This window comes from Sinocyclocheilus rhinocerous, unplaced genomic scaffold (genome assembly GCF_001515625.1).
Source record: "Sinocyclocheilus rhinocerous isolate Xijiao unplaced genomic scaffold, SAMN03320098_v1.1 scaffold2251, whole genome shotgun sequence".
Lineage (NCBI taxonomy): Eukaryota > Metazoa > Chordata > Actinopteri > Cypriniformes > Cyprinidae > Sinocyclocheilus > Sinocyclocheilus rhinocerous.
The window spans coordinates 60,840-73,368 of record NW_015647027.1 but is presented as its reverse complement, the minus strand read 5'-3'; the positions used below and the strand labels follow the sequence as shown (position 1 = coordinate 73,368).

At 35.1% G+C, this 12,529-nt stretch overlaps 1 protein-coding gene across 1 annotated transcript in view; it reads left to right on the top strand.

Annotated features, from left to right (window-relative positions):
• The first annotated feature begins 2,670 nt into the window (after positions 1-2,670).
• Positions 2,671-12,529, top strand: part of LOC107708313 (ceramide synthase 6-like) — a 41,463-nt gene continuing 31,604 nt past the window's right edge. The window contains exons 1-3 of the mRNA XM_016512500.1: positions 2,671-2,690; positions 3,149-3,254; positions 6,503-6,633. Of these exons, the coding sequence (XP_016367986.1) occupies positions 2,671-2,690; positions 3,149-3,254; positions 6,503-6,633 (257 nt within the window). The remainder of the gene's footprint in view (positions 2,691-3,148; positions 3,255-6,502; positions 6,634-12,529) is intronic.

Here is a 12,529-nt window from a genome sequence, read left to right as displayed (position 1 = left end):
AAAAAAAAAAAAAAAATAATAATAATATATATATATATATCATTTTTTTAAATTTTTTTTTAGAACCAGTGTTAGGTTTGCATCCACATCCACTGCTAGAGAAACAAGCTTTTGTGCATTTGAATTTTGAAAAGTTACTGACATATAGCCTCTTCCCCATGTGACAACTAGTCGTATGCTTGAGATTAGATGATAAAACCAGTCAGTGTGCACTTGATATCAACAGTAAATCATGCTTTCCAGTGAGCTATGAAATAGTGCTGGGCGGTATACCGGTTCATACCGAATACCGGTGTTTATTTTTGTTATGATATGAATTTTTAAAGTACCGCAATACCGGTGTATGTCGCTTAAACAACGTTCGGAACTGCGACACTGTTTGAAAGGGGTCCCTTTTCACTGTTGCACTGTGGTGAGGACACAGCTGTATGTGTTACTAAGCGTGAAAGTTCCGAAACTGAAGCTGTAGAACTAATAGAACGTGATGACACAGAAGAACTCATCCACAATATCCGCATTGACCGCCACAAATATCCACCGCCCGCTGCCATCAGCTCCCGCGTCTCACACACACGAGCGTGACTTTAGCACTAGATTTAGCAACTTTCAGACCCTTTTAGCGGCTTTTTTCCATAGAATATTCATACTGACAAACCTAGCGACTTTTTTGTATAAACCTTAGCTATGGTTCAGTTGGAAGATTTCGCCAGTGCTGTCCCGCGAACGCGAGGTCTGACTTTTCCCGGAGAAGTGTCACCTCTCTCGGCGTCTGTTCTGTGCAGTGAGCGGCAGAGAAGCAGCGCATTCAGTTGGCCGCAGCGCAGCCGACTCGTCAATAAATGAGTACAAAACAGCGTTTCCTAGCACCTGTCGCTTACTGATTGCTTGGAATTATAAATATGAGCATAGTTCGTCTGTTAAATGTTTTGTCATTATTTAGTGTGGTATTTTTTGACAATATTCACTCATCATGACAGTAAAATAGGGCATTCTAAGTCAATATACTGCAGTATTTCCTCTCTCAATCAGTAGAAAATATGGTTAACACCTGGTCATGCATGAAAAAAAATACCGTCATGTACCGTGAAACCGGTATAATTTTGAAAAATACCATGATTCAAATTTTTGGTCATACCGCCCAGCACTACTATGAAACTTAGACATTAATTTTGCGCTATTATGAGTTTTGACATCTGAAAGTGTGTTGGCTTTCAATGTCACAAAAGCAGCAGTTTTGACATATTCCCCGCGGGACGGCGCGGTGTCAGGTTTTGTGTTTATGTATGCCACAGACCATCTGCTCTTCACCTTCATCTGACAGAGTTCTTCAGATCTCTCCAGCTGAATTTTGCTCTTCATAGTTTGAAGGTGAAATATACTGTCAGGGTCTCCTCTGGGATTGTGTCTAGGGAGGAAGACGGATCTTCTAAAACATATTTTATTATCAGAGTTAAGTTTAACCCGTGTCAGTTCTGGACCGGCTGAAACCTTTGGATCTGACTTTACATATAACAAACCATTGCAAAATAATAAAAAGCCATCAGTGTTCAACCGAAACGTCTTGATAAAAGCTCTCGTGGTCTTCACTGTGGCATCACTTGACTTCCTCTGTGGAAAGAGGACACACTATCTGAAGTACAAACATCCTCTTCCATCCTACAATCGCTGTAAATGTTTATGATGAGCAACAGCCCATTTATGGCATTTCAGCCCCACAAAAGCAAACAGTGCGCAGGCCGCAAATCAATCCAGCCGCCCATAACCTTATCGCAGCTCTTCAGCTTAATAGAAGAATAATTTCTAGAGCATTTTCTGCACTGAATTGCAGGGCTCTTAATTGGATGACATTATTAATTAAGTGGCAAAAGCTCATTAAAACTGTCTGCTGTCACCTCCATTTCCATTCTTGTGACATCTTACTTTCCCAGACTTGCAAGGCCAGTTCATCTCTGAGCTTTGAGATGTATTTTTGTTTACCAAGGCTGCATTTATTTGATTAAAAATACAGTTAAAAACAATAATATTGTGAAATATTATTACAATATTAAATAACTGTTTTCTATTTGAAAATATTTCAATGTAATTTATTCACGTGATGTAAAGCTGAATTTGACTTGTGTCATTAGTGTCACATGATCCTTCAGAAATCATTTTAATATGCTGATTATCAGGGTTGAAAACATTGTTTTATTTACACTTAATATTTTTGATGAATAGAAAGTTCAAAATAACATCATTTATTTGAATTACAAATATTTTGTAACATAATAAAAGCCTTATTTAAAATTTCTAGCAATAGTTCCAGAATGTTCAGAGAACATTTAAAAAATAACGTTCCCATGACGTTTGCACAATTGTATAATGGAATGTTCCCTTAACATTCACTAAACCAAGAAAGAAAAAAAAAACGTTTCTTACACACACACACAAAAAAAACAACACTTTTTGAACGTTCAGAGAACATTCAGAAATAATGTTTTTATAAATATTGGGAACAAACAACAAAATGTTCTTGGAAAATATTTTTGGGAACAGGTTGTAAAAAGAGAAGAATCTATGAAATGATTAACAAATAAGCACTATTGCCATGTTTGTTTTGATTTCATATATCATCTGCTCAAAGAAAGTGAAATAATCTGTTTATGTCATTGCTATTGTGATAAACGAAATATGACTTTCATGAACAGAGAGTTTGATATTTACATTAAGACGAGTACATGAAAATGCACTGCATAGTAGCAATGACCCATGAAATGTTTCTTCTGGTTGTTGTTCCTTTTTAACATTCTCATTATCAGATCGACAAGATAGAGTCACATTAGCATAACAATACCAACTGTAATGCAGTCGCTCTGATCATTTCCTAATACACCGATGTTTATCAGACCTTCACAAAAGCAGCCAGTCAGCTGCAGAAAGACCAAATGCTTACAGCTGGCCTGTGCGGTTTAACGCGCGTCTCTGAAGATTTGGCAAGACGGCCGCAGTGATTGCACACAGGAGGATTTCTTTAGCCGCCCGCTGTGGTTTTACCTCAGAGGTTCCCTTTGAATATTGATTTTTAATGCAACCTGTCAGACCTTCGGAATTAAGGTAGCAGGCATTGATATAAATCTAATAAAGCGTTCTTTGTTATTGGTTGTTTTAGGTTTATTGCAAGGCCATGTGCACTAGGTCTGAAAATCCAGGCCAACGGGCCGCAGAAAGCTCAGCCCAACGCCATTCTGGAGAAGGTCTTCACTGCCATCACCAAGGTAAAGACCATGTTTCTAACCACAGGATTTATTGCTTCAGGAGGCTGAGAAAATCACTACAACACAGTTTTGAGAGGTTTACTGCTATTATAAATGGCAGGAACAGCAGTTTGATAAAAAAAAATGTAGTAAGCCAGTTTCAGTAGGACAGCAGCAACTAATGTGCTGAAGAGATATGTGCATTTAACAGTTGAATATTAAAGGGGTGGTTGATTGCGATTTCACTTTTTTAACGTTAGTGTGTAATGTTGCTGTTTGAGCATAAACAATATCTGCAAAGTTACGAAGCTGAAAGTTCAACGCAAACGGAGATATCGTCTTTGAAAATTCTGTTAGTTTAATGCCTACAAAAATGGCTAAAAAAAGTCCAAGAGGCAAAACATTTCTGCTGATATTCCACCAAAACCAAATGTAAAAGAAACAAAAATGACCCTAACAAAAACATAATTCTGTGTCACATGGTGTTTGACAGTGAGACAAAAAAACAAATAACACATACTTATTTATCTGCATAATAAGCTCCGATAAGTTTAAATGTATTCCAAATGCAATGTGTCCAAAAAAAAAAACCAAAAAAAACTCCCAGTAGCCTTAAAAAATAAATGAAGCCATTTTTAAAAATATATATTATTACAAATGGAATAAAAAATTTAAATCGACATGAGCCTCTACACAGGTGCCAAATAACATATATATATATATATATATATAATTTTTTTATTAATTTTTTTTTTAAATAATTCAAAAAAGATTTTTAGTAAAATGTAAAAAATTGTTCAATGTAGTCTTGCTGGTGCTGAAATGAATCATGATGTTGAACAGCTTTTTATCAGCCATTTATCTTTAAAGAATTATTCAATTATGCAGTAACGTGATTAAAACCTGCAGAGACTGTGAATCAGAATCAAATTGAAGCGCTTATCACAGTCACTGAAACGAGAGAGGCCTCGATTACAGCGAATCACATTAGTGTAAGCGAAACAGAACTATTCCTACATTCACTATGGTACTGTGAATTTTTTTGTTACTATCACCTCCACTGAGTTGAATCAGTATGTAATGCGAGTTCATTTATCTTGAATCAAATGTAAGTGCTCTTACTGATGTTCATTTGGGAACGAGGCCGACAGAGTTTAATCCACAGCGTGAACTTCTGAACTAAAGCAGAGCAGAGGTTGCCATGTAAAAGAAGAATAATGTTTCACCTTTTGAGCCCTTGTCTTGAAAGAAAGCGAGTGCTCTTGATGGTGACGGCAGTGTGGAGTGACTGTACAGGTAATCGCAGTCTCAGAGCGATAGCATGGCTCTTTGACGTGTGTGGCTTTATCAGAGCTCGTGTGCGCTGATGCATCGGCTCTATTTTTAGCCACAACAGAACTAAGTTTCCTTGACAAATGTTCAGATTCTCAAACACACGAGATCCAGACACGCTTTAAGAATAAAAAGACAATTTCTGCCTGAAACGGAGCTATGCAGAGAGACAGGGAGACCTCAGGGCGAAGCTCATCTAGCTGGCATGTTAGCAGATACAACCGTCTAATTGGAAACTGATTGAGTTTGGATGAAATCCATTAGTGATAGACATCAGTTTTGGGGCTGTTATTTTTAGTATAAAAACAGTAGATGTTCATTGAGGATAAAATCATTTTCTATTCTGACCATTTCTTCAAAAAAAGAGACTCTTTTTGGCCAAAGGAATCCTGAATCCAGTTGGTAATTTTCCAGTATTTTTATTTCACTGCAGGTTATCTTCTGTATAGAACAGTGTATGTGACATGAAAATCTTGAATCTTGAACTTCTAAAGCATTTATTAAACTTGGTTGATGTTAATTTCAACATTTACTCTGTTCAAATTAACTATGATGATAAACATATTAGCATTTAACTGACGATAACATTGCTAATTCAAAGAGAATTCTTTAGTTGTGCTATTATAGTATTATTCAGTTACTATTATAGTTTGTGTTTTGAATAACATTTTTTTGCTTTCACTTTTACATTTTAGTCAAATTTTAGTAATTATTTTTGTTATATATATATATATATATATATATATATATATATGTGTGTAAACTATTTGATTGCTAAATGCTACGATAACAAATCATAATCAAGTATAAAATCTCAAACATATACTACGTCTTATGCATGACCAGTAGTGGGGATTATGATTCAACCCACTGACTGAATCTTATGATTCTTTTACAAAATGACACTTTCTGTAAGTTAATGAATCGTTTACTTGGCAGATTCATTCAACAGCATTGCTCTGTTGAGTTGTAACAAGTCATTATTCTGTCAATTAATCTGCATTATTATTAAATTGCATTTTTCTTCATTTTATTCAGAAAATGTCAACAAAGCATATTTTCCCCTTTATTTGATCAAACTATAAACAAAACCCAATAACCAAATAAATAAATGATGATTTTCAGTAATGTCCTTTAATAGTGCTGCACTCTTAGATAAAAAAGGTACAAAAGCTGTCACTGCAGCTGAACCCTTTTAAAAGATACAAATATATGCCATTTAGTTTCTAATATGTACATTTTAGTTACTAATATATACCTTTAAAGGTACATGCACCCTTTAAGAGGTAAATAAGGTACAAGGGTGTACCTTTTGAAAAGATTACGACCCAGTGAAAGATATTGTACCTTTTTTCCTTAGAGTCTTGGATAATAATTTAACTATTACGCTCGCCATTGACAACATTCTATTTCTAATAGTGTATAATCATCAGCCATTTATACAGATTCATAAATGTTAAAACTGTGCTTTGGTTTTCCTAACGCCCCTTGTTTTACTGAATACACTTGCATGTGAACTGAATGAACGTATGGCCTCTTTTGTTCAGTCATTGATGGTCAGCAGATCCTCGTTCGTCAATGACGTGCTTCGTTCGTTCTGTTTGCATTTTCTTCAGTGCCATTCTGAGTCATTCAGACAAGTTCAAAGGGGTTCAGTGAGCTCGAAAAATCAATGAAACGTGCCTAGAAAGGAGGGAATCACGAATTAGTGCAAGGAAGTGCTTGAAAGATTGGTTCATTCACAATGGAAACCCCAGTACTCCAGACATTGCAGCATGATTACGCTCGTATGTGCAGATGGCTTTTTAAAGACAACGGTTTTAAATGTGCACCGAGTGGATTTTTCAAGCTGTTAAATCCACATTGAGGCGGTTTGTTTGTGCTCTGACTGTGGCAGATCTCTGCAGTGACACGCTTCTGTCTGCTGTGTCTTCCAGCACCCCGATGAGAAGAGGTTAGAGGGTCTGTCCAAGCAGCTGGACTGGGACGTGAGGACCATCCAACGCTGGTTCAGACATCGACGCAACCAGGAGAAACCGAGCACACTGGCGCGCTTCTGCGAGAGCATGTGAGAAGAGAATCAGCTCTGTTCTTGTTTTTGTCAGGGGATGATTTGTTATTGTACTGCAGGATGCCTATTTCAGTGATATCTGTCAGGTAGTAGGGACTTTTTGTTTTTTTAATGGCATGAAAATGCATGAGAAGTTCATTTTACTTTCATAATATGACGCATTTCTGTGTGAAACAGGATATTCATTAAGAAAAGATGTAGGATGGGACTTGATTTTATCCATCAGGAATTGATTGGATGCTGAAAAGTGGACGTTACTTATCAAAATGAATCATGTGGTTGAAATTTGAGAGGCAGAACAAGTTATTATATTTTGATAAAGTATTATGAAATTTTTTTTTTCTTTGGAATAATGTGCACTGATGAATCGTTCACAATAAGGAACATTTATAAAGTACAGTACTGTTCAAAAGTTTGGGTCTGTAATATTTTGAAGAATTTTTTAAAAGTCTCTTAAGCTCACCGAGGCTGCATTTATTTGATTAAAAATACAGTAAAAACTGTACAATTGTGAAATATTTTTTACAATATAAAATAACTTTTTTTTTATTTGAATATATTTTAAAATGTAATTTATTCCTGTGATCAAAGCTGATTTTTCAGCATCATTACTCCAGTCTTCAGTGATCCTTCAGAAATCATTCTAATATGCTGATTTGCCGATATGCTTAATATGTTTGTGGAATTTTTTTTTCTTTTTTTCAGGATTCTTTATAGAATGAATAGAAAGTTCAGAAAACAGCATTTATTTGAAATAGAATTATTTTGTAATTATATTTAAAAATTACAAATGTCCGTACTGTCACTTTTGATCAATTTAAAGGGGTCATATGATGCTGCTAAAAAGAACATTATTTTGTGTATTTGGTGTAATGAAATGTTTATGCGGTTTAAGGTTCAAAAAACACATTATTTTCCACATACTGTACATTATTGTTTCTCCTCTATGCCCCGCCTTTTTGAAACGCGTCGATTTTTACAAAGCTCATCGGTCTAAAAAAGCGAGGTGTGCTGTGATTGGCCAGCTATCCAGTGCGTTGTGATTGGCCGAATACCTCAAGCGTGAGACGGAAATGTTACGCCCCTCACAACTGTTGATGCCATGTCCAGCCGGAGCGACGAGACATAAACATTAAAACCCATTACAAACAAGGCATTTGTTGCATCCAGTGGGGACATAATTACAGATTATAATGACTTATACTGTCTTTTTACGCGTTGCGTTGCATCGCGCCGCGTAAACATAAAACCATGTCTGCATTTGTGATCGGAGAAATGACAAACAACAAGCGCTACTCTACACTGCCCAAAACTCACGTTTGAATCATCAGTAAATCCCTTAAATATAAAAAAGTACTTACAGTCTGTGAGTCAGAACAGCCGGCATTGTAGTCTACTCTACCAGGATCAGGAAACAGTCCTCCATAAAATGCGCTGCACACATCTGAATATTTGGGTTGAAGTGTTCTGGAACAGTGTTGTAAATACAACTTAACCACTGATTTGTAGTCGTGTCCTCTTTTGGAAGACCAAACAAAGTAGTTTCGCTTTCACAACGAAACACAACGTCACACACAGTGGCCTAGAGTGAGCGGCGGCGGCCTAGAGTGAGCAGAGGCCGGGGGCTAGAGTGAGGAACGGCCGGAGGGCTAGAGTGAGCAGAGGCGGCGGATTCGACGAAGGAGCGTCCGGAGGGCTTGCGGCAACCACATGTGACGACCCCGGGCTGGACTCCGCTTCGTCCACGGTGAAAGCCGAATCCGGCGATCCACAGCGCGAAGTTGATGTATTTCCTCAGCGACCAGCACGGATCAGCTCCAGGCATGACGAAGCAGATATCATCCTCTTTTGGAAGACCAAACAAAGTAGTTTCGCTTTCACAACGAAACACACAGCGCCTTCACGACATGGCGGCGGCAACAACAATACTACAGCGAGAATAAAAGTTACGCCTTCTTTCTTTGCGTGAACATTTGGGCGGCGTTATGCAAATCTTCCCACAGAGCGACGTAGGTATGTTGGGGCGTGTTAGAACGAGCCGTTTTAGGTAGGCGTGGCTGACTCTTAACTTTTATAAAGAATATCTCTTTGGATTTGAGACTTTAGTCTTTGCAACTTTACAGATCTTCTTTATGCACCAAGAGCTTGTAACACTCCAAAGAGAAAGGAAAAAATAAAATCGCATCATATGACCCCTTTAAAAAAAAAATTCTCTTTTTTGGTGATTTGAAAACCCTTGTGCTACTGCTACCCTGTAATAATAATAATCATTGTATTATTATTGTTAATTAATTAATTAATTTAGATTTATTATTATTTATTTTATTTTATTTTTTGGCAATTTGACAACCCTTCACTGCTACTGCTATCTAACTCTATTAGGTTTAGGTCTCTCCAGAGTCACTGGTATAGCTCACTCCTCCCCTCTCAAAGCTGCTTCCTGTCATCTGCAGGCAGCTGTCGTTTTCATTAGCACAACTGTACAACAGACAGTGAAATTAAGCAGTGTCCAGATCTCATCTGTGCCGTCTGTGAGGGGAAGTAGCCAGTCAATGAGAGCTGATTGAATCGGACTAGGATGGGATGGAAATTAATCCCATTTTACTCTCTTTTGGGCCGAACAAGCAGGTTTTCAGCAAGACAAATGAGGCTTGGCTGTGTGTGGGTTCCCAGAGCTTCCAGTTAGGTGGCTTGTAAAGGTGTGCTTTGCTGAGCTGCTTCAGTCACAGAGCAGCTCTTAAGAGACTCTTCAGGAACGAATCCAACAGGCCTCCACAGACGAGCTCTGTGTTTGACATTCAGAGTGGACATGTCACTGAAATATTTAAACAACTGAGTGTGAGTGCAGCTACTGAACCTCAGGATTTTTTTCTCTCTCTCTCCTTACTGTAAAATAAGCATCATATGTTTTCCTTACAAGAGACAAAATAGAAACAAAATGGATCTATATTTTTCAACTGCTAAGTATAACTTTAGTCAAGATTAAAAATAAAAAGATAAATAAGTAAAAGAAAGAAAATAAAACAATAATGCACCACATAAATGGTTTCAATAACATAATTTCATAATTTTTAGACCTAAATATCTTGGTTTTATAATAATAATAATAATAATAATAATAATAATTATCAATGTAACTTTTAAATAAATATTATTATTATTATTATTATTTTAAGAAGTACTTTTTATACAGTAGCAATATATGTATGCTATTATTTGTTTATTTAATTGTTTGCTTGCTTCCTTCCAATATGATCAAAATATTATTACAATATTTTTCCATATAATTAAACATTTATTTTTATATTAATATGAATTTCATACCATCATAGTGGAATGCATCTCCATCCCCAATGTTTGTTAGACCTCAGAAATACTTGCAAACATAATTTTACTCTACAGAGTAAGCTATATAATAAATAATATAATAAATTAAATATAATAATAATAATATAATAAATTAAAACATGGATGAAAAACATTATTAATAATATAATGTTTTTATTATTATTGTTGTTGTTGTACGTTTTACTATACTGCAATATTAATACTTTTTATATTACCCTTTTTTTCACAAACACCTTTGAGTTTCAGTGTGTATTAGTCAATATCTAAGCTCGTTTATCAAATGATAAATTATATGGATCTTTTTTTTTTTTTTAAACATTATTAAAACATGTAGCATCATTCTTATGGAGCTAATATTATGACAAAACAATTTGAATTTGAATTGTGTTAAATTTGAATTATTGACAAGTGTTATTTAACAAAACTGAATATTATGTGGGATTTAAAATCGTTTTGAATTTGATTTTGATTTTAAATTTGAATTTTTTTTTTACTTGAATATTTAACATTTGAAATTTAACACAAATGATTTTTTTTAAGGCAGAGTTTTATAGACATGTATTTTCAAACAACAGATTTTTTTGTTCTGAATTCTTAGACTGCAAATATCCAGTTTTTAAAAATACAGCTTCAAGTTTTCAAGATGAAGAAGAAATTCGGAACATCAAATTCAATTTTCTAAAATTCAAAACGCAGAAATTCAGATCGTACAGAAAGTAGGTCAGAGGTCATTCACAGGGAAGAGTAGATGATCTCCGAAAAGTGGACAAATCTTCCCAGATCGTGATGTAGGTATGTGGGGGCGTGTTAGAACGAGCCGTTTTAGGCAGGCGTGGTTGACTCTTAACTTTTATAAAGAATATCTATTTGGATTTGAGACTTTAATCTTTGCAACTTTACAGATCTTCTTTATGCAACAAGAGCTTGTAACACTCCAAAGAGAAAGGAAAAATTTAAATCGCATCATATGACCCCTTTAATGCGTCCTTGCTGAATAACAGTATTCATTGCTTTAAAAAAAAAAAAATCTGACCCTGAAACTTTTGAACAATAACACAGTCGATTTTGATTTCACGTTAACCTGAGGTATTCAAGCCTTTATGATTTTATTTGGTTTGTGTTGTTCCCTATGGGTTTCTGGCCGAGGGAAGCGTGTCTGCACTAGATAGGTGTCACCTGTGTGTGTTATTGTGTACCAGTGGCCACTAGTTAGGCGGCATGAGGGCAAGTAGGCCACAGTCTATTCCTGTCTGTCTTTCTTTACCTCTCAATCTTTCTCTCTTATCTCTCCATGTTGTTGCCTGTCTTTGCTCATCCTGTCCACAGCATCTCTATTCTTGTCCTCCGCTGCTTTATCTTTATCATCCTTTCCACAGTCTCCCATTACTTAAACATGGATTCAAAGGAATATTTTACCAGTAGCAGTGAATAATACAGTAGCTGATGTTCCTGTACTCTCATCAGCAGCTTTTATCACTGTAAATCAACAACTTCTCACCGTTTTGTTCAGCGTTTGTGTCCTCAGCGGTGGGATTCGTTCTGTTGGTTTGTGTCTGATCTCTGGTCAGGTCTGAAAGCCCCAGAGGTTATAGTGATCATCTGATCAGTGCTGAAGCATGACACTGTGCCATTTACTTCAGAGGCACTTTGGAGAGCATGTTCGGTGGCCTTTGAAAACTAACTGTACAGTATAGCCTAAGGCTGCACGATTTGGGAAAAAAATCGGATTGCGATATTTCTGATAAAAATTGTGATTTTACTTAATAAATTATAAGATTTATTGTGATAAAATATATTTTAAAAATAAACTAAAATAAAAGAAATTATTTTATTTTTTTATGAGATTTATTATGAGATTTTTTTATTTTTTTATTTTTCTTAAATTCCAGGTATTCTGTGCTATTTATAGAAATTATCATAATTATTTATATTATAATAATTGTAATAATAATAATAATTTATAGAAATTATAATAATAATTTATATTATAATAGTAACAATAATAATAATTTATAGAAATTATAATAATTATTTATATTATAATAATAGTAATAGTAATAATAATAACAATAATAATAATTTATAGAAATTATAATAATTATTTCTATTATAATAATAGAAGTAATAATAACAATTTTATTTTACAATGCAACTGGAAAATTGCAATACTGATATTTAGGGCTATGTCTTAATTTCTTAAATTTCAAAAGTTTTTTTATTTCAGTAGAAAACCAGTCTGTTGCACTCTGTGCTATAGTTGTATATTATTAAAACACATAGTTTAGCTTCTGGATGCTGGATAGAGACACGCTGGAATACACCAGACACACTATTTTGCGACTGTTTTTAATATACTCCTCAATCCACACTCTAAAAAATATTGTTTGGACGCAACAAAAAAAATTTACGCAACAGTTTGCATCATTTTTTTTGAGTTAAGTCAACTTCTTCTGAAATTAAGTTCAACTAGTAAACTATATTGTGCTATATATACTTAGAAAATTGTGTTAAAACTAACAATTATTAAGTTGAATACTCATAAAAA